The following is a 27,006-nucleotide window of genomic DNA, read 5'->3' on the forward strand; positions in this document are numbered from 1 at the left end:
GGTGGTTTCCACAGAGCTGGACATGTCCACAGGACCACAGAGGGCAGGGTCAGAGCTGAGCACTGAAAACCAAGCCATGGTGGGTGAAGGAAAGAGTGGGCAGGGATGATTCTCTGGGAGAGGCCTGGATCTGGGTCTGAGCAGAGCCACTGTGGAGCAGACACAAGCGGCTACCACAGCCAAACCAGATTCCCGGATCCAGCTGATGCCCTTGGAATCCACAGAGCTGTTCTCACACGGTTTTCATTTTGCCCGGCATGGATCAAGGTTCTTAGTCTACAAATGTTCAAGGGTTTATTTCAAGGCCACAATCCATCAACACTGCCAGCCAGGCTCCTGCTATCCCGGGTCCATTTTCTTACTTTAACCTGGCCTGCAGTCTCTGAGTTGGGTGGGTGCCAGCAGAGCTGGCAGGAGGGGAGCCCCTACTTTTGAGAAACACCTGTGCCTCACTGGGCAGATGGCAGGTGTGGCCCCCGTAGCCTGCAGGTGGGAGGCAGGATGGGGCCAATTCAGAGGTCAGGCATGGAAAGCCACAGCCGAGGCCGGCATCTGCCAAGTCTCCTCATAGTGGGTTGGGGCCAGTTCAGAGGTTGGTCATGAAAAACCACACAGAGGGTGTATCCACTCATTCCCCTCACAGTGGGACAGGACCAGCTCAGAGGTCAGGCATGGAAAGCCACGCAAAGGGCGGTTTCCCCTCACTCTCCTCACAGTCCTCTCAGCTGGACAGAGACACACATCCACTCTCATGCCACAGAGCTGGACATGTCCACAGGACCACAGAGGGCAGAGTCAGAGCTGAGCACTGAGAGCCAAGCCATGGTGGGTGAGCACACAGCCATGCTCACCGCATACACACAGATGGGCTCTTGCACACATCACACCTACTCACATGCACACTCACATGATACACACAAAATGCTTGTGTTCCAGCGGAGGAAGTGAGGATGCAGGGGTGAGTGTGGGCTGCCTATCCCACTCTGCGTGTTCAGGTGTGTCTGTTTCTTCTCTGTGCCAGGTCCTCACTCTGCTGCCCCCCTATTTTGTGGCTGGGAAATTGTGATCAGTGTTATTTTTCTCATCAGTCATAGCTGGAACCCACACATCTCTGCCACACACCCATTAACACAGTCGTGAGGACATCACTTCAGCAGCTGGGAGGATGACGTTACTTCACACAGCTGTGAGGAGGACATCACTTCAGCAGCCAGGAGGAGGACTTCACTTCACACAGCCATGAGAAGGATGTCACTTCAGCAGCCGGGAGGAGGACGACACTTCAGCAGCCGTGAGAAGGATGTCACCACTTCACACAGCAGTGAGGAGGAGGTCACTTCAGCAGCCAGGAGGATTATGTCACTACAGCAGCCGGGAGGATTATGTCACTTCAGCAGCTGGGAGGAGGACGTCACCACTTCACACAGCAGTGAGGAGGAGGTCACTTCAGCAGCCAGGAGGATTACGTCACTTCAGCAGCCGGGAGGAGGACGTCACTTCAGCAGCCGGGAGGAGGACGTCAGTTCAGCAGCCGGGAGGAGGATGTCACTTCAGCAGCCATGAGGAGGACGTCACTTCAGCAGCTGGGAGGAGGACGTCACTTCAGCAGCCGGGAGGAGGACGTCAGTTCAGCAGCCGGGAGGAGGACGTCACTTCAGCAGCCGGGAGGAGGACGTCACTTCAGCAGCCGGGAGGAGGACGTCACTTCAGCAGCCGGGAGGAGGACGTCAGTTCAGCAGCCGGGAGGAGGACGTCAGTTCAGCAGCCGGGAGGAGGACGTCACTTCAGCAGCCGGGAGGAGGACGTCACTTCAGCAGCCGGGAGGAGGACGTCACTTCAGCAGCCGGGAGGAGGACGTCACTTCAGCAGCCATGAGGAGGACGTCACTTCAGCAGCCGGGAGGAGGACGTCACTTCAGCAGCCATGAGGAGGACGTCACTTCAGCAGCCGGGAGGAGGACGTCACTTCAGCAGCCATGAGGAGGACGTCACTTCAGCAGCCGGGAGGAGGACGTCACTTCAGCAGCCGGGAGGAGGACGTCAGTTCAGCAGCCGGGAGGAGGACGTCACTTCAGCAGCCGGGAGGAGGACGTCAGTTCAGCAGCCGGGAGGAGGACGTCAGTTCAGCAGCCGGGAGGAGGATATCGCTTCAGCAGCCAGGAGGAGGACGTCGCTTTAGCAGCCGGGAGGAGGATGTCACTTCAGCAGCCGGGAGGAGGATGTCACTTCAGCAGCTGGAAGGAGGATGTCAGTTCAGCAGCCGGGAGGAGGACATCTCCCAGGAGCCGGGAGGAGGACATCAACATGTAGCCTTGACTTCCTGCAGGGCATTCGCTATCTCCATGGCTGCTGGGCCATGGGTGGGGCCTCATTACCCCCTGACTAAAGCCCCACCCCTATTACACCCCTTACCCCTTACCGGAGCAGCCCCGACTCACAGGCTGTTAGTCATCACATCGAGCACGCCAGATACTGTAAAATGGTTTCTCTAAGCCAGCACAGAAAGACAAATGCGGCACTCTCACTTACTTGTCAGATTTAAACATTGGAACAATTGAATCCATGGCTGTGGGGAGTGGAAGGACAGCTGCCAGAGGCTGGGCAGGGCAGCGAGGCAGGGGAGGCGGGGTGGTTACAGGTGAATGGGTAAGACCTAGTGTTTGATAGCACAACAGGGGCTACAGTCAAGAATAACTCGACTGCACATTTTAAAACAACGTAGGGAGTATAGTTGGGTTGTTTGTGACTCAGTGAGTGCTTGAGGGGACAGATGTCCATTCTCCATGACATGCTTATTTCACATGGCATGCCTGTATCCAAACATCTCACACACCCCATAAATATATACACCAATGGACCCACAGCATTAAAAAAAGTCATTTACCAAAGGGCGAAAGTGGAGGTCCCTTGGCTTCACCAGCTCCTCTTCCCTGCCTTTTTGTTTTTTGAGATGCACTTTCCTTGAACCCCTGACCTCAGGTGATCTGCCCACCTCAGCCTCCCAAAGTGTGGGGATTACAGGCGTGAGCCACCACACCCGGCCTATTTATTTTTTTAGAGGCAGGATCTTGCTCTGTCACCCAGGCTGGAATACAATGGTGAGATGGCTCACCATAACCTTGAACTCCTGAATTTAGGGAATCCTCCCACCTCAGCCTCCCAAGTAGCTGGACCACAGGTGTGCACCACTATGCCTAGCTGATTTTTAATTTTTTTGTAGAAGCAGGGTCTCACTATGTTGTTCAGGCTGGTTTTAAACTCCTGGCCTCAAGTGAGCCTTCCACCGCAGCCTCCCAAAGTGCTGTCATTACAGGTATGAGCTACCACGCCTGGCTGGGAAAAGCACAGATTTGGAAGGGAGAGGAGACTGAAGCAAGAGAAGGAAAAGAGAATTTAGAGGAGCAGCTGTAAGGATGACAGGCATTGCGGGGAGACGTGTTGAGAGGGGGTTTCTGGAAGGTTGAGAGGGTGGTTTTGGGGTGTGATTCTGCCTTTGCTAAAACTCCAACAGTTTTCAGTAGGGAGCTACTTGACTCTGACGCCTTGAATCTCACCTGTGCTTCTTTGGCTATGATGCCTCACTGAGTGAGGCCTGAAGGTCAGACGAAGGCCAAGCCAGCATGCCCAATGGGTTGATTTCAGCAACTGGGAGTGAAGGGGTGGAGGGTTAGTCTTTCTCTCATTCCAGGCCCAGAAGGTACAGATTTGAGTTCCCTAAGCCAGGAGGGGAGATTTGGCAAGAATGTTCCAAGCTGGAATTCAGGGAATTCTTTAATTATTAAAGTACTGTATTTAAAGTGGATTGCTTTCTCCAAGAGCAGATCACCAGCTCCCTCAGTGAGCACAGTTTTCTGATTATATCAAAAAATACGGCCAGGTGCAGTGGCTTACGCCTGTAATCCCAGCACTTTGGGAGGCTGAGGCAGGCAGATCACTTGAAGTCAGGAGTTCAAGACCAGCCTGGACAACATGGCAAAACTCTGTGTCTACTAAAAATACAAAAATTAGCTGGGCGTGGTGGTGGACACCTGTAATCCCAGCTACTGGGAGGCTGAGGCAGGAGAATCACTTAAGCCTGAGAGGCGGAGGTTGCAGTGAGCTGAGATTGTGCCATTGAACTCCAGCCTGGGCAACAAGAGCAAAATTCCATCTCAAAACGAAACAAAAATGTATCTTTCCCTTCTTGAAGTTCACAGAGCTAGGAAAAACCACTTGGGGTGTGGCCTTAGAGATGTTTGTTTAAAAAAGGGGCCAGAACCCATCCCAAACTCTGAACCCACCCTTTCTGTCCCCTTGTGGCTGACCTATAAATGGAAGAACCATTAGCACCAATGCTAATCATAGTTTGTTGTACCCAGCACTCACTGAGCGCTTGCTGGATGCCAGATCATTTTTCATATGTTGGAAGTGCTTAGGCAGGACCTGGACTAAGGAAGATGTTCAGTTAATGTTTGTTGCCTCACTGATGTTGGCCTGCTCTGCCAAAGATGTTTCTGTGCACAGGGATTTTTGTTTCTTTTAACTGTAAGTCAGTTGTCATTTCAAGGGAAAGGCCCATGAGGCCATGTCCTGAATAAAGCAACATTTCTCCACCTGCATTATTTAGGATTTTTGTGGCAAATGGCAAAAATCCAATCCAAATGAGCCTAGGCAAGAAAAGGGAATTTATAGGGCCAGGTGTAGTGGCTCACACCTGTAATTCCAGCACTTTGGGAGATCAAGGCAGGTGGATCACTTGAGACCAGGAGTTCGAGACCAGCCTGGGCAACATAATGAGACCCCCCCCCCCCAACTCTACCAAAAACAAAAGAACTTAGGTGTGGTGGTGCATATTCGGTTCCAGCTACTCAGGAGGCCAAGGTGGGAGAATTGCTTGAGCCCAGGAGCTCAAAGCTGCAGTGAGCCTTTTCTTTGTTTTTTCTTGAGATGGTATCTTGCTCTGTTGCCCAGTCTGGAGTGCAGTGGCACAATCTCGGCTCACTGCAATCTCTGCACCCGGGGTTCAAGCAATTTTCCTGCCTCAGCCTCCTGAGTAGCTGGGATTACAGGTGCCTACCACCACACCTGGTTAATTTTTTCTATTTTTAGTAGAGATGCAGTGTCTCCATGTTGGCTAGGCTGGTCTTGAACACCTAACCTCAAGTGATCTGCTCGCCTCAGCCTACAAAAGGGTTGGGATTACAGACGTGAGCCACCGCACCTGCACTGCAGTGAGCCTTGATTGCACCACTGTACTCCAGCCTGGGTGGTGACAGAGGGAGATCTTGTCTCAAAACAACAAAAAAGGAAGTTACAGATTTGCATAATCATACCACAGAAAGTATGGTGGGAGCAGGGAGTCAAAGGATACCAGGCTTCTCTCTCTTCCTCTCTCTCCCTTCTTGTTTCTATTGGCTTCACTCTCTCCTGCTGCAGATGATCTCCTCCCTGAGGGTGGGGAACATAGTAGCTGTTCCCCCCAAATTTTATAGTCTTTGAGGGATTCTTCCACAGAAGAAACATCCCAGGGAAAGATGCTGATTGGCTCTGTTTGGGGGGTCATATGCCCAACTCTAGACCAATCACTGTGACTGGAGGGATGGGACACTATGATTGGTTCAGGTTGGGTCACATGACTACTCCTTAGGAGCAGGGGGTGTGTTGGAAGCCATTACTAGAAGGAGTGAGTGGGTTTTTTGTTTGTTTTTTTGTTTTTGAGACTGGGTCTTGTTCTGTTACCTAGGTTGGAGTGCAGTCTGAACTCACTGCAACCTCCACCTCCTGGGCTCTGGCAATGCTCTCATCTCAGCCCCTGAGTAGCTGGGACTACAGGCCTGCGCCACCACCCCCGGCTAATTTTTGTGTTTTTTCGTCGAGATGGGGTTCCGTCATGTTGTCCAAGCTAGTCTCAAATTTCTGGGCTCAAGTGATCTGCCCGCCTCCACCTCCGAAAGTGCTGAGATTACAGGCCTGAGCCAGCACACCTGGGAGGTGTGTTCTTAATTGAAGGCTACAGAAGCCAGCTTTTGCTGATTTAAGCAGCGCTGTTAAGTGCTCACAGGTGAGCTACAGAATTCTGCTTGGCGCTGCCGAGGCGGAAACAAGCCCCTGACGTCATCGCAGCCCTCGTCTGATGACTAGAGACTGTGGCTCACTCAACCGCCCCTACCACACCAGGATACTTTTGCTGCCACTGCCACTAAGGGGCCACCAGCTTCTTTGTGTCTCTGGTTCCAGATCCAAAGGCCAGCGCGACTGTATTTGGTGGGCAGAGCCCATGACAGTCTCCCGCCTCAGCTGCAGGAGAGGATGGGAAAGCGAGTAACTGGCATCTTAGCATCTGCAGTAGCAGGCAAGGTCCGCGTTCCACTAAACCTCATAAGCAGGGGCATTCCCAAACTCGATGTTTGGGTGGCCCAAATTCAAGACAATTGTATATGTTGTATGTGTGTGTGCAGCAGCCACTAAGCGCTTTGTTCTTGAGGCTTTCATTCCTGGGATGTAGGCTTGTTTCTACTAAATGTCAAGTGAGAGATGTGATTACATCTCCTTTGTAAACGGGAGTCCACCCCATAAATCTTGGCCCTTGGCAAGAAGCTCCTCTTCAGGCTAAGAAGGTCATGGCTTATTGTCTGGGCTGGGAAGCATTTCTCTCCTTCAGATTTTCCAAATGGTGTTTCTTGGGAAGCAGCTCCAGGCACCATTAGTTAAACATCTTTAATCTGATTTTTTTTGCAATCCTCTGCTTTCATCAAAGGTCAGCTGTTGTGGCCCAGTGGTTAGGATTGATCGTTTTCCTTGATTGACGTCATCTTGGTGACGCTGGATTCTTTGGTGGAGACTTCAGAAGACTACATTGAATTGACAGGGACTTAAAGGAGATGAGTGAGGAGGGGTCCAAGGATGTCAGAAAGCTCTGGCCTGGGCCCAGAATCACTCCCACTGCAGGGGCTGGGCTCAGTCTCACTTAGACGCAGAGGGTGGCCCCAGCTGGCCTCCCCAGGTCCCCTGGTCGTTTGAGATCCCCTTATTCTGGTTTTCTAGCCACTCTTCCCAGGCAGTCATACTGGTTTTTGTTGCTGCTGTTTTGTTTTGTTTTAAATGTCATGATTGTAATCTCAGTGCTTTAGGATGCTGAGGTAGGAGGATCATTTGAGACCAGGAGTTCAAGACTGGCCTGAACAGTATAGAAGATTCCCCTCTCTACAATTTTTTTTTTTTAATTAGCTGAGGCTGGCCACAGTGGCTCATGTCTGTAATCCCAGCACTTTGGGAGGCCGAGGCAGGAGGATCATTTGAAGTCAGGAGTCTGAGACCAGCCTGGCCAATATGGTGAAACCCTGTTTCTACTAAAAATACAAAAATTAGCTGGGTGTGATGGTGCATGCCTGTAGTCCCAGCTAGTTGGGAGACTGAGGCAGGAGAATTGCTTGAGCCTGAGAGATGGAGGCTGCCGTAACTGTGATTGTGCCACTGCACTCCAGCCTGGGTGACAGAGTGAGACCCTGTCTCAAAAAAAAAAAAAAAGAAAAGAAAAGAAAGATGAAATACACATAACATAAAATTCATGACATTATTGTAATGATTTTAAAGTGTACGGTTCAGCAGCATTGAGTACTTTCACGATGTTGTGTGGTCATTACCACTGTCTAATTCCAGAACATTTCACCACCTCAAGAAGAAACCCTGTCCCCATTTAGCGGCCACTCCCTCCCTCTCCTATCCTCACCCCCTAGCAACCACAAAATTGTTTTCGGTCTCTGTGGAATTGCCTATTCTGGGTTCTTTCAGATTCCATTTATGTAATTCTGTATAAATGGAATCATAAAATATGTGGCCTTTGGCACCTGGCTGCTTTTATTTAGCATAATGTTTTAAATGTTCATCCATGTTGCATCAGGGATCAGTATATCATTCTTTTTTATTGCTGAGTAATATTCTGTCATATAGTTAATACTACATTTTGTTGGCTGGGCGAAATGGCTCATACCTGTAATCCCAGCACTTTGGGAGGCCGAGGCGGGTGTATCACAAGGTCAAGAGATGGAGACCATCCTGGCCAGCATGGTGAAACTCTGTCTCTACTAAAAATACAAAAATTAGCCAGGTGTGGTGGTGTGCACCTGTGGTCCCAGTTACTTAGGAGGCTGAGGCGGGAGAATCACTTGAACCCCGAGGTGGAGGTTGCAGTGAGCCGAGATTGCGCCACTGCACTCAGCCTGGCGACAGAACAAGACTCCATCTCAAAACAAAACAAAAAACTACATTTCGTTTATCCCTTTATTTGTTAATGGATATTTGGGTTGTTTCCACCTTTTGGCTGTTGTGACCAGTACTGCTGTCAACATTGTTGATTTTGTCTGAACATCTGTTTTTGATGCTTCTGGCTATATACCTAGTGGTGGAATTGCTGGGTCATATGGTAATTCCACATTTAATTTATCTGATGAACCGCCAAACTGTTTTATGCAGCAGCTGCACTATCTTTCATTTTCACTGCCCTCTCTCTTGACCTGGCATCTTTAAACGCTTTGAAATGATTTTTCTTGGCTGTCATGCTTCCCTTCTACTCCCTTGAAGACAGCTTTCAGAATCTTCTGGTTGACAAGAGCTTACCTCCTGAACAGTCCAATCCACTGGGTGGATGGGTAAAGGCAAGGGCCGTCTTATCTGAGTCCAGTACAGTATCACAGGGGCTCCTGGGGCAAATCTCTCCATCTTTGCTGTTTAACACAGAGGAAATGGTGCTAATGGTGGGAATGTAGGTGGAGTGGGACTGTGGCTGTGACAGGAGGGGTCCTGGTTTGGGAGCAGGTCAGGCTGTATAGGAATACCTGCTTTGGCCAGGCACAATGCCTCACATCTGTAATCTCAGCACTTTGGGAGGCAAAGGCAGGAAGATTTCTTGAGTCCAAGAGTTCAAGAAAAGCCTGGCCAACATAGTGAGACCCTGATATAGTTTGGCTGTGTCCCCACCCAAATCTCATCTTGAATTGTACCTCCCATAATTCCCATGTGTCATGGGAGGGACCTAGTGGGAGGTAATTGAATCATAGGGGCGGTTTATGCCATTCTGTTCACATGGTAGTGAATAAGTCTCATGAGAGCTGATAGTTTTATTTATTTATTATTTTTGAGATAGAGTTTCACTGTGTCGCCCAGGCTGGAGTGGAGTGGCACTATCTTGGCTCACCACAACATCTGCCTCCCAGGTTAAAGCAGTTCTCCTGCCTCACCCTCCCGAGTAGCTGGGATTATAGGCATGCACCACCACACCCAGCTAATTTTTGTATTTTTAGTAGGGATGGGGTTTCACCATGTTGGCCAGGCTGGTCTTGAACTCCCCACCTCAGGTGATCTGCTCACCTTGACCTCCCAAAGTGCTGGGATTATGGGCATGAGCCACCATGCCTGGCCAAGATTTCATGGTTTTATAAGTGGGAGTTCCCCTGCACCAAGCTCTCTTGCCTGACACCATGTGAGATGTGCCTTTGCTTCTCCTTTACCTTCCATCATGATCGTGAGGCCTCCCCAGCCATGTGGAACTGTGTCTATTAAATCTCTTTCCATTATAAATCACCCAGTCTTGGGTATGTCTTTATTAGCAGTGTGAGAATGGACTAATACAGACCCTGCTTCCAAAAAAAAAAAAAAAATTAGCTAGACATGGTGGTGTGCACCTGTGGTCCCAGTTACGCAGGAAGTGATGCAGGAGGATCACTTAAGCCTAGGAGGTTGAGGCTGCAGTGAGTCATGATCATGCAGCTGCACTTCACCCTGGGAACAGAACAAGACCCCATCTTGAAAAAAGAAAGAAAGAGACACAGAGAGAGGGAGAAAGAAAAAAAGAAATACCAGCTTTAATGGCTCTGTCCCCAACACAGGGACTGCCCAGTTCTGATAATATTCTTCAAACACCTGGGAAACTTACTTAAAGAAAGAGGGTAAATTACGGGGAATTATTAAAGAAACGAAGATATGGCTTATGTATTTTAGTTGTACTGATTAGGCTTGCAAGCTTATAATACAATGAATGAAAGGGCTTGGACTTTTCTTGTTCTATCCATCCATTCATACACTTATTTATTGAGCTCCTACCGTGTTCCAGATGCTGTACTTGGATTCAAGGGTATGCATGAGAATGAGTCAGCTGTGGTCTCTGGCCTTTGGAGACACTTTGCCTTGTGCATCACTTTTGGCACTGGACAGTCACAGCCCTTTCCTCAGGGTGCTTCAGCGCCTGTCCCAAGGGTTGGATTCCAAAGTTAACAGAGAAGGAGAAATCTAGGTACAGAAAAATATTTAGCAGTCCTTAAATTCCACATGAAGGTCAGTGTTCATGGTTTTGTGTTTATTACCTGAATAGAAATAGTTATGTAAAACTCTACACCATAGGAGGGAAAAACCAAAGGACAGGTGTGTCTCAGTGGGAATGCTTTTGGCTGCAAGTTATGGAGAATGCAATACAGTTAGCTTAACAATGAAGGAAAATGCATCATTGCACATAGCAAGAAAGCCACATGGAGGGCAGCTCTGAAGCTGTTTACTCTTTCCCTGCTGTCCACAGACTCTGTCCTCATGGTTCCAAGATGGCTGCACAGTTCCTCCCCTCCTATGCAAACATCACATCACTAAGTGAAAGAAGAGGGGCTCCACTTTCTGCCTTCCTTGTCTTTTTTTCTAGATGTCTTCTAGTTTCACTCTTCCATGGACGCCTGTAAATCATCTGCAATTAATCTTTGTGTCTGGCATGAGGCAGGGATCCACGTTCATTGTTTTGCCATATGGATATTCACTTGTTCCCACACCATTCATTGAAAAAGACCTTCCTTTTCTCCTTGGCACCTTCCTCAAAAATCAATTGGCTGGGCCAGGCACAGTGGGTGGCTCACGCTCATAATCCCAGCACTTTGGGAGGCTGAGGTGGGTGGATCACCTGAGGTCAGGAGTTCAAGACCCAGCCTGGCCAACAATGGTGAAACCCTGTCTCGACTAAAAATATAAAAATTAGCCATGCGTGGTGGCACGTGCCTGTAATTTCAGCTACTTGGGAGGCTGGGGCAGGAGAATTGCTTGAACTTGGGAGGTGGAGGTTGCAGTAAGCCAAGATCGTGCCACGGCATTCTGGCCTCGGTAACAGAGCAAGACTCCATCTCAAAAAGAAAAAAATAATAAATTGGCTGTAGTATTTGATAGCACAACAGGGTGACTATAGTCAATGATAATTGCACATTCAAAAATGACTAAAGGTATAATTGAATCGTTTGTAACACAAACGATAAATGCTTGAAGCTTGAGGGGATGGATACTCCATTTCCCATGATGCAATTATTATGCATGCATGCTTGTATCAAAATATCTCATGTAGTTCATGAATACATCCACCTATTATGTACCCACAAACATGTAAAAAGTCAATAGGCTGTGTATGTGTAGATCTGTTTCTGGACTCTCTGTCCTGCGCTGTTGACTTCTTTGTCTTTCCTTGCCTTTCCCTGCAGTCTTAATTGCTGTTGCTTTAGAATAAGACTTCAAGACTTCCAGGCAGTAGAGGTCCTCTGACCTGCTGCTTTGCGTCTCGTGGAGAGACACTACCACACACTCATTCATGGCCCATTGGCCACAACAGCATCAAATGCCCATTCCCAGCTCGGTCACTGGCAAGGGGAATGGGATCATAGGGTGACCTAGTCCATCAGAGTTTCCTTTGGCAAGGGGTAAGGGTTCACCTTCCTTCAAGTCACGTGGAGGAGGAATAGTTACCTGAACCAGAAAGCCAGAAAGAAAGCCAGGCTTTCCAGGAAGAAGGTAGGGAAGAATTTAGGGTAGGAAGCCAATGGTGTCTGCCAAAATACACATAATGGTTAAATGGAATTTTTAATTATGAAACAGAGAGAGAGAGAGAACAGAAAAAAAGGACAAACAGTAATCTTCAACTCACTGTGGATATTCTTGCCAGCCACTAATGACAATGATAAAGGTGACAAAATGGCCATAAATGACAACAAGGCTTAGTTTACTGCCTGAACAGTGAGCAACAACCCCTAACAATGAGGCGGGCTCCTTCTCCCCTGAGGTCAGCATCAGGGGCTCAGTAGGGTGTGAGCCCTGTCCAGAGGATACCGGACCCGGCCTGGGAGTGAGTCTCGGAGCGCTTGACCCTGGTTTAGCTTTTACTTGTTTGTTCTCAAAACATGGGGATGGGCAACAGTTCCTGCATCTCTTGAGCTGCCCAAATATTTCTTGGGATGGTCTCAAACCATTCCTTATGGTCCACATGACTTGGAGGCTGGTCCACAGAGGGACTGGATTCAGCAGTAAATCATCAAGTGCTGGCTGCCTGGAGCTCTCGGCGCAGGCACGCAGATTCTAGCTTCTTGGCTCCTCCGGCCCGTCCTCAGTAGCTTCATCGTTCCCAGTTGTTTGTCAGTTCCTCCGACTTCCTGCTAGTCTTGTTTTCCAGGCCCCCACTTAATTATTTATTTTTTCCTAGTGGAGCGAAACAAGGATTTGAAACTGTTTTTAATTCTCAGGCCCTGGGAGGGCAGAAGCCCCTGCTTCATTCCCTGGGTGATTTGTCTGCCTCCTCTTTTTGCCCAGGCCTTCTGGTGACACATGCGCAGGCTGTGACTATTCCAGCATTTCAGTGCTTAACGTCTGAAGCTTGAGTCTGAGTCCAGGCTGGGGAACTGCTCAAGAGGACTCTGAATGCCTGGGGAAGACACCAAGCTCCTGGTTAGTTCTAGAAGAAGTGCTGCCTGCTGGGCTTCCTGTACAAATCATTGCCCCATGTTTTTGGGGCAGCATGGAGTGGCGGAGGGGGTCACAGGCTTTGTGGGAAGGGACACGCCAACACACAGCCCAACCCGGACACAGGACTTCACCTCTCGAAGCCTCAGTTGTCTCATCCCTTCCATGAAGAGATGTTAACATTAAAGGTTGCTGAGGGGGCGCATGAGGAGGGGTCAGTACAGGGGCTGGCCTTCTTTGAGGCTCTGGCCAATCCTCTCCACCCTTAGTGTTTTTACTCTCTCAGAGGAGCAGAGAGGATTCCCCAAGGATGAGGGCTGGGATGGGATGAAGTGAGTGGGGGGATGTTAGAATCACAGATTTATTTATTTACTTTTGTTTTTTGAGATGGAGTCTCCCCCAGGCTGGAGAACAGTGGCATGATCTTGGCTCACTGCAACCTCTACCTTCTAGGTTCCAACCTCTACCTTGCCTCGGTCTCCCAAGAAGCTGGGATTATGGGTCCCCCCTACCACACCCGGCTAATTTTTGTATTTTTACTAGAGTTGGAGTTTCGCCATGTTGGCCAGGCTGGTCTCAAACTCCTGACCTCAGGTGACCGCCCACCTTGGCCTCCCAAAGTGTTGGGATTACAGGTGTAAGCCACCTCACCTAGCCTAGAATCACAGATTTAATGTGGCCAAGACTAGAAGGCATTTAGGGAACAGGGCATAGGGAAGAGGAAGGAAGGGCCACTGGTAGAGAGGAGTCATTTTTCCTGGACTGGCCATGTGTTCAGAGTCCTGAGTTTTGATCTGGCCCCTCTGCACGCCAATCCCCAGTGCAGACACAGTCCGCAGAAGTGGGTTCGAGAGCCAGGGCTGAACTCGGCAGGTTGAGCAGTACCCATGTGTGCTTCCTTTAAGTGGCGGCACACAGCACATGCTTGCTCTCTGTGGCTGTCTACAGCAAATGTGCTGTGTTAGGAAACACCTCCCCTGAGACCAGTTCTTCTAGAAACAGAGGAAAAAGATGGGATTTCCAGGCAGCCTGCTGTCAGGTCAAGGTGGTGGGATGAAATTCATTGATGAGGTTCAGGTGCGTTTTCTCTGGGCAGGGCTGCTCTGCAGGCCTTGCTCACTTCGGTTATGTGTGATCACGGTTACATTCTTGGGAAGCCCTGAGCACTTGGAGAGGATGGTGCTTGGGGCAACACCTCCAGTCACCCTGGATGGGCATTGGGATCAGGCCAGACATTACTCTTTGATGGAGCTATGGCAGACAGATGACGGATGCCTGCAGAAGCCTCTCTTCTCTGGCAGTTGGGGGAAGCAGTGCCAAGGTGAGCTTAGACTTTCCCTCGTACTTTTCCTGTGTCTCTGAGGGACAAGAGTGGTGGCTCCAGAGAGGAAATCCTGCAAGAAACATCAGAGGTCATCTTGTTAGCTTCCCTTCCATCTCCAAATCATTTTATGAATGAAGAGACCCAGCTGCAGGGAGGGGAGGGCTTTGCTTCAGGTAGTCAAGCTGTTTCAGGACCCAAATCCATGATTCCATTTGTCCCTGGTGACCAGCTTGGGTAGAGGCATCTTGCTTGCTTTCTTTGGGGCCAGCTCTATCCTTGTGTCCTTGAGTAGGTTTGTGGCTTCCTGGCATCTACAAGGTCCACCCTCTGAACTTCTCTGCTGTGACCTGTCTGAAATGCACATCAAATCAGGTGGCTTCCTGGCCTGCATTCTTCAGTAGCTCCCCAGTGTCCTCAGAGAAACCCCAAGTGCATTCGCAAGATACCAAAGGTCCTTTGTGATCTGGTCTTCGTTCTCTGCTTGTCATCCCCTGGCTGGTTATGCAGGGCTACCTGCCAGTTGGGATCTCAGATCTTCCTGCCTTTGCACATGCTGTTCCTGTTCCTCAAATACCCTTCCCTGCTTGTTCTTTAAGATTTCTCAGCCTCATTCTGTGGCCTCCTCTGACCTCTTAGGCTCAGCCACTCCTTCCTCTGAGCTCCCAGAGCTCTTGGTAATTCCTCTGTTAGCACTTATCTCATTGACTTAGAATGATTTGTTTACATGTATCTTCTCCCGGGGTGGGAAGCCAGTCTTCTGCATCCTCATCTCCCCCCGCCCCAGCTGCTCTCACTGACTAGCAGAGTGCCTGACCACAGCTTGGGCTCAGCAAATCTTTGTGGTATGAATGACTGAAGGACCTTTGTCCCCAAATATTCACTGCACTGTGCCTGGAATGTCACCCTTTGTGAGTCCTGTCTAGTTCCTGGCTCCTGTTGGCTTTTGCCTCCCCACAGCTGGGGCCTCTCTTCTCTCTCCAACAGCTGGCCCAGCCCTGCCCAGACTCTGGGGGCAATCACAGACTTAGCCCAGGGAGATTTAAAGAGCCAGCATTCAGAAGTGCAGGTGACTCAGCTTCCGTTGAACTTGGGTGGGTGAAAGTTCCACTCCCTTGCTGGGTCTGGGCAGCTCCGTGGGAGACCATTTCTCTGGGACCCCAGCTGTCTGCTGGAATGGAGTCCCTGGTATGTCTGCTGCCTCCCACCATGGCCAACGCCCAGCCGCCAAGCTTCTCTGATGTCTGCTGCCCCATTCAGGTGGCAGACCTTCCTTAGGCACCTACCATATGCCAGGCACAGCGTCTCTGCCATATAACTTATGGTCAGAGTAGGGGGGCAGATCCACAGACATGATGTGCATGTGGTCAGAGCCAGGACAGAGCTCAGAGAAATGTGAGCTGCAGGTCAGGGGTTGAGAAGCAGCCTCAGAGACAGGGTCTGAGCTGAGACCATAGGGGAAAGAGGAGCTTAGGGTGGGGGGGCTTCCTGGCTGAGGACTCTGAGGGGACAGGAGCTCAAGAAAGCCCCCACCAGCCCTGACTCACAGACCCAGCGCCCTCAGCCATGTCTCTGGAGCATGGAGTTCTGAGAGAAGGGACTGAGGGGGTTAGCTACTTTCTCTCACATGACTCAAAACCGGTCATATCCACAAAACCCGCCATTTGTTTATTTAGGCAACATTAGTGACTCCCCACCATGTGCTTGGGTCTGGGCTGGGAACGGGGGACTCATCCAGTGTAGACCAAGGCCCAGCCCTGCCCTCAAGTGGCTCATAGGCCAGTTGGGGGAGAGGCGTGAAACAGGTCCCGAGAACACAGCCTGAGATGAGCAGCCATGCCCGAGCCCATCTGGATCTGCGGCAGCGCTGTGGGGGGCCGGAGGCTGAACCCAGCCCGGGGAAGCACCTTAGGTGGGACACAGCATCCACACAAGCAGCCCATAGGGCTGAGGAGGCAGATGGGCACGAGGGTAGCCCTTATCTTCTGGAGTTACCAGGTGACTGGTGGCAATGTCTTTTAACACAAGGGAGTCAGCAGAGCCTGCGCCTTTGGAGTCTTTCTAGATCTGGTCTCTAATCTTGTCTTCATTGCTTGAGAACTGAGTGAGCTGGTGCAAATGTCTTCACCTCTCTGAGCCTCAGTTTGCTCATCTGTAAAATGGGTTTAGTGGTCGTGTTTCACTCTGGGGTTGCAGCCAGCCTTCAGGCGAATAACTGAAAATGCTTAGAATGTGGTTAACAAGACTTCTTGTTGATTATAACAACAGTAATGATGGTAATCACCGGGAAGCAGAGAGCCCACCCGGCAGAAGGAAAAGGCATGGCGGAGTTTGTGTGTGTGTGTTAGGGGGCAGGGGTGGAGGATGTTGTGGCAGCACTGGGTGGAGGGAACTGCAGAAGCCAGGGTCTGCCTTGGCCAGGCAGGGGTGGGGGAGTTGGGGTTGGAGGGTCGCATTTTCCCCTCCTCTTCCGCCCCTGCAGCATGGCGTGCCATCAGCGGGAGGCGCAGGTGTCCACTGCATCCTGCATGTCCCCATCCCTCGCTGCCCTGGCCTGGGCCCCAGCTTCCTTCTGCCGTCCGCCCAGCGTCCTCCCCTAACCTCGGATCTGGACGGGAGAACAGCGGGGCTGGGAAAGTTTGAGTCATGGTGGGGGGAGCGGAGGAGGCGGGCCCGTGACCCTGAATGGGGTGGGCTCTAGGACCCGCCTCGGACTCCCAGCAGAGGGACCCACCTCGCGCCTGCCCTTATCCCTCGCGCACTGGCCCGACAGGCGCGGAGCGAGGCACGGCTGCAACCGCTGTGTGCACCCAGGCGACGGTTCTCACTCCGACCTGCGCCTCTACCGCACAGCCACGCTCAGCATGGTGCCCGGGGCGTCCCTCCTGAGGCTGCTGACCGCGGTTTCTGCGGCAGCGGCGGTGGCTGGAGCGCCTGGGACGGCGATGCTCCCCACCACGGGAGATGCCACCCTGGCCTTCGTCTTTGATGTCACTGGTTCCATGTGGGACGACCTGATGCAGGTGATCGACGGCGCCTCACGCATTCTCGAACGCAGCCTGAGCCGCCGCAGCCAGGCCATCGTCAACTACGCGCTGGTGCCCTTCCACGACCCAGGTAGCGCCCCCGCCCGCTGGGCGCCCCTTCGCAGTGCGCTCAGCTGCCCGACCCCCTCAGTTGGCCTGGCTCCGAACGAATCTACATGTTGTGGGCTGCGCTGCCGCTTGGCGGGCACAACTTCTCGGCATATCTGCGCCGTGGGGACCCTGGGCACCTGGGCACTACTTGCAGCCGTCCCTTCCCTCCCCTGAATATTCCCTCGCCCAGGGAACCTGCTCTCCCGGCTCTCCTGCGCTGTGGTGAGACTTCAGCAAGGGACTTCAACTTCCCGCGCCTTGGCGGCCCCACCTATGAAATGGTGAGGACGGCCTCCCAGACCTGCTGAGATGTTCAAATGAGGTGTTCCTGTCGAGGACTCGGGACGCCGCGAGCTTTTGCAGGGTTTTCCTTTTGGCTAATTCTCAGAATTCGCTCCAGCATAGGCTTGGAGACCGGAACAGCTCCCAGAGGCAGGCGTTGGGACGAAATGGGGTCCACGATGGACCCCGCAGTGGGGAGTGGACTCACCCTTGTTGGTCTTGCCCCCTTGCCTGTCTTCCCAGGGGAAAGAGCAGCGCCCCTCCTGCGCTGGCCCCGGTGACCACCACCTGTTGTGTTCTCGCAGATGAGTCATGCCCTAACTCCTTCCCTGCAGGCTGCACCTCTGTTTCCCTTTTAACCTCTTCTTGCAGCTCCGTGTTAGGGGTGCCCTTGAAATGGTCCCTATTTAACCTCTTCTCATAGCTCTGTGTTAGGGGCGCCCTTGAAAGGGTCCCTAGGCGGCTCCACTGTGGAGTCCCAGGGGGAGCAGTTGCTGAGTGAGCTGCAGGTTCCCAGCTGCGAGGAGCCGGACTGCTTTCCCCAACTTCTATTTCTTTCTTTCTTTCTTTCTTTCTTTTTTTTTTGAGACAGTATCTGTCACCCAGGCTGGAGTGAAGTGGTATGATCATGTCTCCCTGCAGCCTCTAACTCCTGGGCTCAGGAGATCCTCCTGCCTTAGCCTCCCAAGTAGCTGGGACTACAAGCACACACCACCATGCGTGGCTGATTTTTGAAAATTTTCTGTAGACATGGAGTCTCTCTGTATTGCCCAGGCTAGTCTCAAACTCTTGGTCTCAGTGATCCTCCCACAGTCTCCCAAAGTTTTGGGATTTCAGGCATGAGCCACTGCACCCAGCCTCCCCCCATTTCTTAATGAAAAATTGTAAAGTTACAGTAAAATGGGAGAAGCGTACATTGAATAGCCTCTGCTCACCACTGAGAGCCTCTGAGTCCTATTTGGCTTTATCACATCTCTCCAGCATTCACCCCTCTGTCAAGGACAGCTTTCTAAAGCAAAAACAAAAACAGAACAAAACAAAAAACCAGATTCCTTACAAAACTGTACTGCAAAGTGCTCTTGTGCTGAGGAAGTAGACAGTAGCCATTGGCTGTGTGAGTTAGCAAGTCCTTTTAGAAGGATTTTCATTTCTTAATCACAATATCATTACAGGTTCTTAGAAAATGGACAAAACTTTGGCAAGACATCGATCTCCGTAGGCTTCAGGCTGAGTTTGTGGTCTAGGGGTTTGGAGGCCCCTCTGCTTCCAGGAGTTCTGGGCACCTCATGGCTCTGCAGATCAAAGCTGGGAAGCCAGGGCTCTGGACAAAGATTTCGGGGAACATCAGATGGACAGCTTCTACCCTGCAGTCAGGGGCAGGCAGGTGTGGGGTTGTGAGGAGCTGGGCTGTGAAGTGTGCTCTGGCACTTGAGCTAGAACTCAGGTCACCCTCCATCTCCCCAGCCCTCTCACCCCCTTTCTGAATTCCTCTGGGGCTTCCAAAGACATCACACTGAAGGAGCTTAGAGATCATTGTATCTACCCCTTTATCTTCAGTTGGAGAAATTGAGGCTCAGGACACTGACGAGACTTCCCCAAGGCCACCTGCCAGGATGATGTAATTCCTGAGCATAACCCACATTTGTCTTTGAAATGTGTGGCTCCAGTGACCAGGCAGGACAGCAGCCTTTTGGAGCCAGATGTCATGTCCTGAAGCCCAGACCAGGGCTCCTGAGGCTGTCCTCACCGCCTCCTCCCCGCTCCTACTCCTCCCCTTGCCTGTCCTCTCCAGGCACTGAGCTGATATGCAGCTCTCCAGCTCTCACCAGGCTCAGCCCCTCACTCCATCCTCTATGAAACAAAAAACCAGTCCTCCATCCTGGATCCCCACATTAGCTTCCAAGTGACACCCCTAGGTTCAGACGTCGGGGAGACTTCAGCCTCATGGAGCCCTTGTTCCATGTAGAGCCTAGGAAGGCTCATGGTATGAAGGAGACAGGCTTCATTCCCAGGGCTGGCAGCTCTCCGGGACAGGCCGGTTGGGAAGTAGACAGTGACACGTGGTGGCTCAGGTGTCAACTCCTGGGTACAGGCCAGTTAGCAAGGAAGGGGACTAAGGAAAGACATCCTGAGGAAGCAGCGTGAGTGAATGTTTGAAGAACATAAGTGAAAGTTTACAGGGTTTTGGCCGTTTGCCTGGCAGATGCCAGGTGCTGGGGACACAGCAGGACAGAGGACTCCCTGGGGCGTGTGGAGCTGGCTGGGTAAGGACCGGGAGGTGGACAGGAGGGCTGATGTGGAGGGACAGATATGTGTGGGAGCTGCGTGTGCATGGCAGGAATGGAGCGGGAAAGTGGGGAGGGGCAAGATTGGATGCAGCCGTGACTACAGGGCTGATGTCTTAGCGGACTTGGTTTTCTTTTTCCTTCTATGGGCTGTGAACAGCCACCAAGGGCTTCTGAGCAGCGGTTTGGAGCTGTGATTTAGGCCTGGCTGTGCCTTTTGAATCCACAAATAGAATCCCCATTGGTGGAAGAGGAGCGTGAGAAATAGGGGTTGTAGCTGTCTTTCTTCTCCAGCCCCAGAGCTGCACGCTGGGAGGGTTTTCTTAAAGGAAGCCCCTCTCCTAAACCCCAAGAGGCGGGTGCAGGGTGAACAGCAGTGGTTCTGGACTGTAGGTGCTTGGAGACAGACTAAGATCTGTGCTTTGGAAATATTTTTTACAGTTTCTAAATTAAAAAGTTGTATGTTCCCAGAGTGGAAAAGTTAGAAATGTGCTAATCGTTTCAAAAGAGTCCTGGTTCCTTTTTTTTTTTTTTTTTTAAATGGTAGTAGAAACCAAGATCTGGTGCTAAAATTTAGGTTGTTTTCAGTTTTTCTCTATTAAAATGTCACTAAGACATTCTCTTGATAAAATCTTTGCATCTTTCATTGGTTTTTGTGTAGGCTTAAGTTCCTCAAAGTGAATTCCTAGGTCATTTTTAACACACCGAGTGAGTGGATGACTCTTCAAGTTGTTTTCTAGAATGTTTCAGGAGATGGAACTTCCACCAGAAGCATTTTAGGGGCCCGTTTCAGTGCAGCCATGCCCAACACTGGAAATTAATATAGAAACATTTCTTTTCTAATTCAAAAATGGAAAGTGATATATTCTTGTTTCGATTGCTAGTGAGGTTCAATGTGTCTTTCAAGTGTTCACTAGATATTTTTGGTGTGAATTTCTTCTTTTGTAAACTGTCAGTTTCTTTGCACATTTTTCTTTCCTTCCTTCCTTCCTTCCTTCCTTCCTTCCTTCCTTCCTTCCTTCCTTCCTTCCTTCCTTCCTTTCTTTTCTTTCTTTCTTTCTTTTTTTGAGACAGAGTCTCGCTATGTCACCAGGCTGGAGTGCAGCGGCTCAATCTCGTCTTGCTGCAACCTCTGCCTCCTGGGTTCAAGCAGTTCTTCTGCCTCAGCCTCCCAAGTAGCTGGGACTACAGGCACGCCCACCATGCCCAGCTAATTTTTGTATTTTTAGTTGAGACAGGGTTTCACCATGTTTGCCAGGATGGTCTCGATCTCTTGACCTTGTGATCCACCCGCCTCGGCCTCCCAAAGTGCTGGGATTACAGGCGTGAGCCACTGCGCCCGGCCCTCTTTGCACATTTTTCACTCAAAGTTTTAGTGGTTTTATTTTTAGTTGGAATGAGGACTTTATGCTGATGATATTGACTGTTTTTTTCTTTTTTTTTTCGAGATGGAGTCTCACTCTGTTGCCCAGGCTGGAGTGCAGTGGTGTAATCTTGGCTCACTGCAACCTCCACCTCCTGCATTCAAGCGAGTCTCCTGCTGCAGCCTCCTGAGTAGCTGGGATTATAGGCACATACCACCATGCCCGGCTAATATTTCTATTTTTAGTAGAGACGGGGTTTCGCCATGTTTCAGTCTGGTCTCGAACTCCTGACCTTGTGATCTGCCTACCTCAACCTCCTAAAATGCTGGGATTACAGGCATGAACTACCATGCCCGGCCTTAACTGTTTTTTTTTAATATGGTTAGTATTTTTCCTGTTTGCTTGTCTTTTAGTATTTGTAATTCTTGATGTTCTAAGTTTTACATGTTTATGTAGAGAAATCTATTTTTTCCTTTGTGATTTCTTAGGTGCTTATAAAGGTGTTTTTTTTTCCTATCACAAAACCAGTTAGGTAGATGTCCTAGGGTTTGTGTATGTGTGTATTTTGTTTTATTTTCCTCTCTTTACATTTATTTGTTTGACTTGAAATTAAAAAAATTGGTAGGCTTGGCTCAGTGGTTCTCACTTGTAATTCTAGTACTTTGGGAGCTGAGGTGTCAGGATTGCTTGAACCCAGGAGTTCAAGGTTGCAGGGAGCTATGATTGTGCCACTGCCCTCCAGCCTGGGCGATAGAGCCAGACCCTGTCTCAACAAGAAAACATTGACAGCAAAAAGAAAAATAGAAAATCTCAATAAAGTGTGGACTTTGGTTAATCATAATGTATTAATATTTGTTTTATTAGTTGTGATAAATGTCAAAGACTAACGTAAGATGTTAATAACATCAGCCTCCCGAGTAACTGGGACTGTAGGAGTGCATCACCACACCTGGCTACTTTTTTGTCGAGATAGGGGCTGGTATCAAACGCTTGGCCTCAAGTGGTCTTCCTGCCTCTGCCTCCCAAAGCAGAGGGATTACATACATGAGCCATGGTGCCCAGCCTTCCTTGGTTTTTCTTTAGTGCCCTTTTTCTGCTCCGGGATCCCATCCAGGATACATTAATTGTTGTGTCTCCTTCAGCAACTCAGGTTGTGAGTTTCTCAGGCTTACTTTCATTTCAATGACCTTGACAGTTTGGAGGAATACTGGTCAGCCATTTTCCCTCAATCATTATTTGTCTAATGTTTTACTCAAGTTAGACTGGGTAATGTTTTGGAGAAGAAGACCCAGTGTTAAAATACCGTTCTCATCATCTCATATCAAGAGAACTCGCTGTCACTGTTGATGTCAAGCTCGATTGCCTGACTTGGGTAGTATTTTTCAGATTTCTCCACAATAGAGTTACTGTTTTTTCCCTTCTCTCTTTCAATACCGTACTCTCTAGAAGAGAGTCACTCACTATGTGTAACCCACATTTAAAAAGGGGGAGCTATGCTCCGCATCCTTGGGGGTAGAGTATTTATATGGGATTATTTGGAATTGTTCTGCATGAGAGTTGTCTCTTCTGCTCCATTTATTAATTAATTCAATCACTTATCCACGTCAGCATGGAATCATGGCTAGCTATTTTATACTTTAAATTATGATCCTAAACCACTTTATTTCACTCCTCAGATGTTGCTGGCTGTGGTCATTGGGAGCTCATTCAGTTGGCTTCTGTGTCCCTGGACACCCCCGTTGTTGTGTATGTGGGGTTTTTTTTAAGCACATTCCTACTTTCTGGCGCTGGTAGAAGCTCCAGGTTCATCTTCTGTACTTCCTGCCTCAGTCCTTGAATTTGCTGTTTCCCTCCAAGGAGCCCTGGTTCCCGTGACTGGAAACCAGGATATCCGTGCTAAGTGTGTTTATTGGCACTGAGGTGCCATTACTTCTAAAACCTCCCTTAGCTGACAGGGTGAGGAGATGTGTGTTGTATATATGACCTGTGTCTGTATTAAGCTAAACATGAGTGCCTGCTGGTATCTCCAACTCTAATTTATATTAGATATAGGATTAGATGTAATAGGTATTGGATATTCAAACCTCTTCCCATTCCTTATCTGTAACCTCTGCATCTAACAGTGGCAAACCTGCCTCCTGCCATCCACCATCCCTTTCCTTTGCTATTTAGTTCCCGTATACACTGACAGTGGCTTCAGACTTCTTGGGCAGGACCCCGTGGGAAGCAGCTTTATTAACTAGAATAGTTCGCCTTGAATCTTACAGAGGGCATTCACGTCCAAAGTTATTATGCCAATACCTTCTTCAGCTGCTGCTGCTTTTTAAATTATTTATTTATTTATTTGTATATTTTGAGGTGGAGTGTCACTCTGTCACCCAGGCTGGAGTGCAGTAGCACAGTCTTGGCTCACTGTAACCTCCACCTCCTGTGTTTAAGGAATTCTCCTGCCTCAGCCTCCCCAGTGGCTGGGATTACAGGCGTGTGCCACCATACACAGCTAATTTTGGTATTTTTAGCAGAGATGGGATTTCACCATGTTGGCCAGGCTGGTCTTGAACTATTGACCTCAAATGATCCTCCCGCCTCAGCTTCCCAAAGTCCTGGGATTATAGGCATGAGCCACCATCCTGGCCGCTGCCGCTGCTGCCGCCGCCTCCTCCTCCGCCTCTTCCTCGCCCTGCTTCTCCTCCTCCTCCTCCTCCTCCTCCCCCCCCTCCCTTTTTTAACTTTGAGACAGGGTCTGATTCTGTTGCCCAGGCTGGAGGGCAGTGGCACAATCATGGCTCACTGCAGCCTCACCCTCCTAAAACTCTGGTGGTTCTCCCATTTCAGCCCCAGAGTAGCTGGGACCACAGGCACATGCAACCATGCCTGGCTGAGGAGTGTGTGTGCGTTTGTGTGTGTGTGTGTGTGTGTGTGTGTGTGTGTGTGTGTGTGTATTTGGTAGAGACAGGGTCTTGCCATATTGCCCAGGTTGGTCTTGAACTTCTGGGCTCGAGCGGTCCACCCACCTTGGCCTCCCAAAGTGCTGGGATTACAGACCTGAGCATCTTCTTTTTATTCCTATTCTTGATTTTCAAAATCTTCTTGAGAATTTTTTCTTTAGATGACATATAGAAACATTTGTCAACTTCCAAACAATTTTTTTTACTGTGACTTTTCTTGGAAGTGTGTTAAATCTTAATTTTGGGGGAAGAGTTATCATTTAAAAAAAATGCCATCATTCTCATCCATCAGGCATGCCCTTCTTCTGTTCACATTTATTTCTTTTAGTAAAGATCATAGTGTTTTTTTTTTTTAATAAAGATTCAGTTTTTTTAGGTTCCACCCATTTTTTTAAGATTATTTTAAAATATTTTGGTTTTTGTTACTACTTTGCTGAGAATTTTTGTCCATTACATTTTTTACAAATGAGTATTGCTAGTATGTTGGAAAGTAATTCATTTCATATATTAATTTTCTTTCCAGCTTCTTTACTGCAGTTGGTTTTTTTTAACTAGTTCTAATTTTTTTGGTAATGTCTTGAGTATTCTAGGTTCACAGACACAGCTTGTCCAAATTATAACACTGTTGCTTCTTTTCCAATCAAATATTTCACATATTTTAAGTGACTTTATTATTTATCAGCAAAAACTGTCAGAACAGTGCTAAATAATGGTGATGGCTGCACTTATCTTGTCTTGCTTTTTTTTTGAGACAGTCTCTGTCACCCAGGCTGGAATGTAGTGGCGCGATCTCAGCTTGCACAACCTCTGCCCCTCAAGCTCAAGCGATTCTCTTGCCTTAACCTCCCGAGTAGCTTAGCTGGGATTGCAGGCGTGTGCCACCATGCTCAGCTAATTTTCGTATTTTTATGAAATTAGAGACAAGGTTTCTCCATGTTGGTCAGGCTGGTCTCAAACTCCTGACCTCAGGTGATCTACCTGCCTCGGCCTCCCAAAGTGCTGGGATTACAGGCATGAGCCACCACGCCCGGCCTTCTTTTCCTTCTTTTAATTTTATACCACTCATTGTATAATATTGATTCTTGGTTTGAGTTTTGCCATTAAGTGAAAGAAGATGCTTTCATTCCCAATTTGACTAAAATAAAATTAACTCAAAAAACAAGAAAAAGCAAAAACAAAACAAAAAATTCAAACAGGCATGGGTGCTGAATTTTAGCAAGTGAGTTTCTGCTTTATTCCAATGTTTATAAGATCATTTTGTTGACCTATTAACGTGATGCATTCATTTTTTTTTTTGAGAGGTGGAGTCTCACTCTGTCACCCAGGCTGGAGGGCAGTGGTGCTGCCTTGATTCACTGCAGCCTCCACCTCCTGGGTTCAACTGATTCTCCTGTCTCAACTTCCCAAGTAGCTGGGACTATAGGTATGCTCCACCACCCCAGCTAATTTTTGTATTTCTTTTAGTAGAGTTGGGGTTTCACTAGATGTTGGCTAGGCTGGTCTCGAACTCCTGACCTCAGGTGATCTGCCCACCTTGGCCTCCCAAAGTACTGGGATTACAGCTGTGAGCCACCGTGCCTGGCCAATGTGTTAATTTTAAACTGTTTTTGCATTTCTTGCTTAAGTCTTGCTTGGTCGTGGTGGATTATTCTTTAACATGCACCTGGATGACAGTTTCCAGTATTTTATTTAGGCGCTTTGCCTTTCATTTCATGTGTGTGATCCGTAAGTGGTATTTTTCCTTTGTATTTTTGTCAAGTTTTACCATCAGGGTTTAGCTTTTTCAGTTAATAATCCATTCCCTTCAAGAATCGCAAAATTAATACATGCTTGTAAAAGATTCTAATACGACTCTCAAGAGGTACAAACACTTAATATTCTGGTGTACTCCCAGATCTTGTGTGCATGTATGTGTATACGTTCACTCATGTACATAAACACACCTACTTAAAAAATTATAGTACGTAAAGCTTTTTACAACTTGCTTTCTTCCCCCCATATCATATGGCGTGGATACCTCTTCCTGACAGGAAACACAGATCCTCCCCATTTTTTAAAATGACTCCCTAAGAAGGCACTGGAGGAGTTATCTTAATTTACCCACCCATCCCCCTACAGTGGAGAATAGGCTGCTTTCAGTTTCTTCACAATTAACACACACATATTTGCAAACATATCTATAGAATAGATTCCCAGAAATAAGATTGCTTTGTTAAAGCATAGGAGCATTTTCCATGTCGATAGACACCATCCAACTACCCTCAAACACACTGTGCCCTTTTGCGCCTGGGCCCATGGAAGATGAGACTGCGTTTCCCCACACCCCTGCCGGGACATCACTCCGCTTTTTTTTCCCGTTTGTTTTTGCTAGTTTGCTAGGTGGGAAATGGTGTCCTGCCTTAATCTGCATGTGTGGATTATTGGTGACCTTACAGTCTTCTGGAATTTCTTCCTGGGTGTCTCGGGCTCCTGGTGCTCCATCATCTTTCCCAAGGAAAGAAGTGGCTTTTGCCGGGCTGGTCAGAGGTGAGGATGCCAGTGGGCAGAGCAGATGTGTGGGGGCCACATACTTGCCTGGGAGCTGGAGTGGCTTGACTCTGGCTGCGTGTTCCGGGTTGTGTGTGTGCATGTGATTTTTATTGTCACCCTGAGCAACATTGCTATTTTTATTTATTGATTTATTTTTGAGATGGAGTCTTGCTCTGTCCCTCAGGCAGGAGTGCAGGGGCATGGTCTCGCCTCATTGCAACCTCCGTGTCCTAGGTTCAAGGGATCCTCCTGCCGCAGCCTCCCGAGTAGCTGGGATTACAGGTGCCGGCCACCACACCCAGCTACTTTTTGTGTTTTTAGTAGAGATGGGGTTTCACCATGTTGGCCAGGCTGGTCATGAACTCCTGACCTCAGTGATCTGCCCGCCTCAGCCTCCCAAAGTGCTGGCATT

At 49.1% G+C, this 27,006-nt stretch overlaps 2 protein-coding genes across 14 annotated transcripts in view; both read left to right on the plus strand.

Annotated features, from left to right (window-relative positions):
- The window catches only part of LOC128932312 (uncharacterized), a 68,917-nt gene extending 57,504 nt beyond the window's left edge, over window positions 1-11,413 (plus strand). For all 5 annotated transcript variants that reach the window (XM_078329535.1, XM_078329529.1, XM_078329526.1 and 2 more), the window contains one exon: window positions 1,089-11,413. In XM_078329535.1, the coding sequence (XP_078185661.1) occupies window positions 1,560-1,979 (420 nt within the window). In that variant the 5' untranslated portion in view covers window positions 1,089-1,559 and the 3' untranslated portion in view covers window positions 1,980-11,413. The remainder of the gene's footprint in view (window positions 1-1,088) is intronic.
- Window positions 11,414-16,807: 5,394 nt separating this feature from the next.
- The window catches only part of HMCN2 (hemicentin 2), a 167,573-nt gene continuing 157,374 nt past the window's right edge, over window positions 16,808-27,006 (plus strand). For all 9 annotated transcript variants that reach the window (XM_035260402.3, XM_035260417.3, XM_035260413.3 and 6 more), the window contains exon 1: window positions 16,808-17,166. In XM_035260402.3, coding sequence (XP_035116293.2) covers window positions 16,914-17,166 — 253 coding nt within the window. In that variant the 5' untranslated portion in view covers window positions 16,808-16,913. The remainder of the gene's footprint in view (window positions 17,167-27,006) is intronic.

This window comes from Callithrix jacchus, chromosome 1 (assembly GCF_049354715.1).
Source record: "Callithrix jacchus isolate 240 chromosome 1, calJac240_pri, whole genome shotgun sequence".
Classification (NCBI taxonomy): Eukaryota; Metazoa; Chordata; class Mammalia; order Primates; family Cebidae; genus Callithrix; species Callithrix jacchus.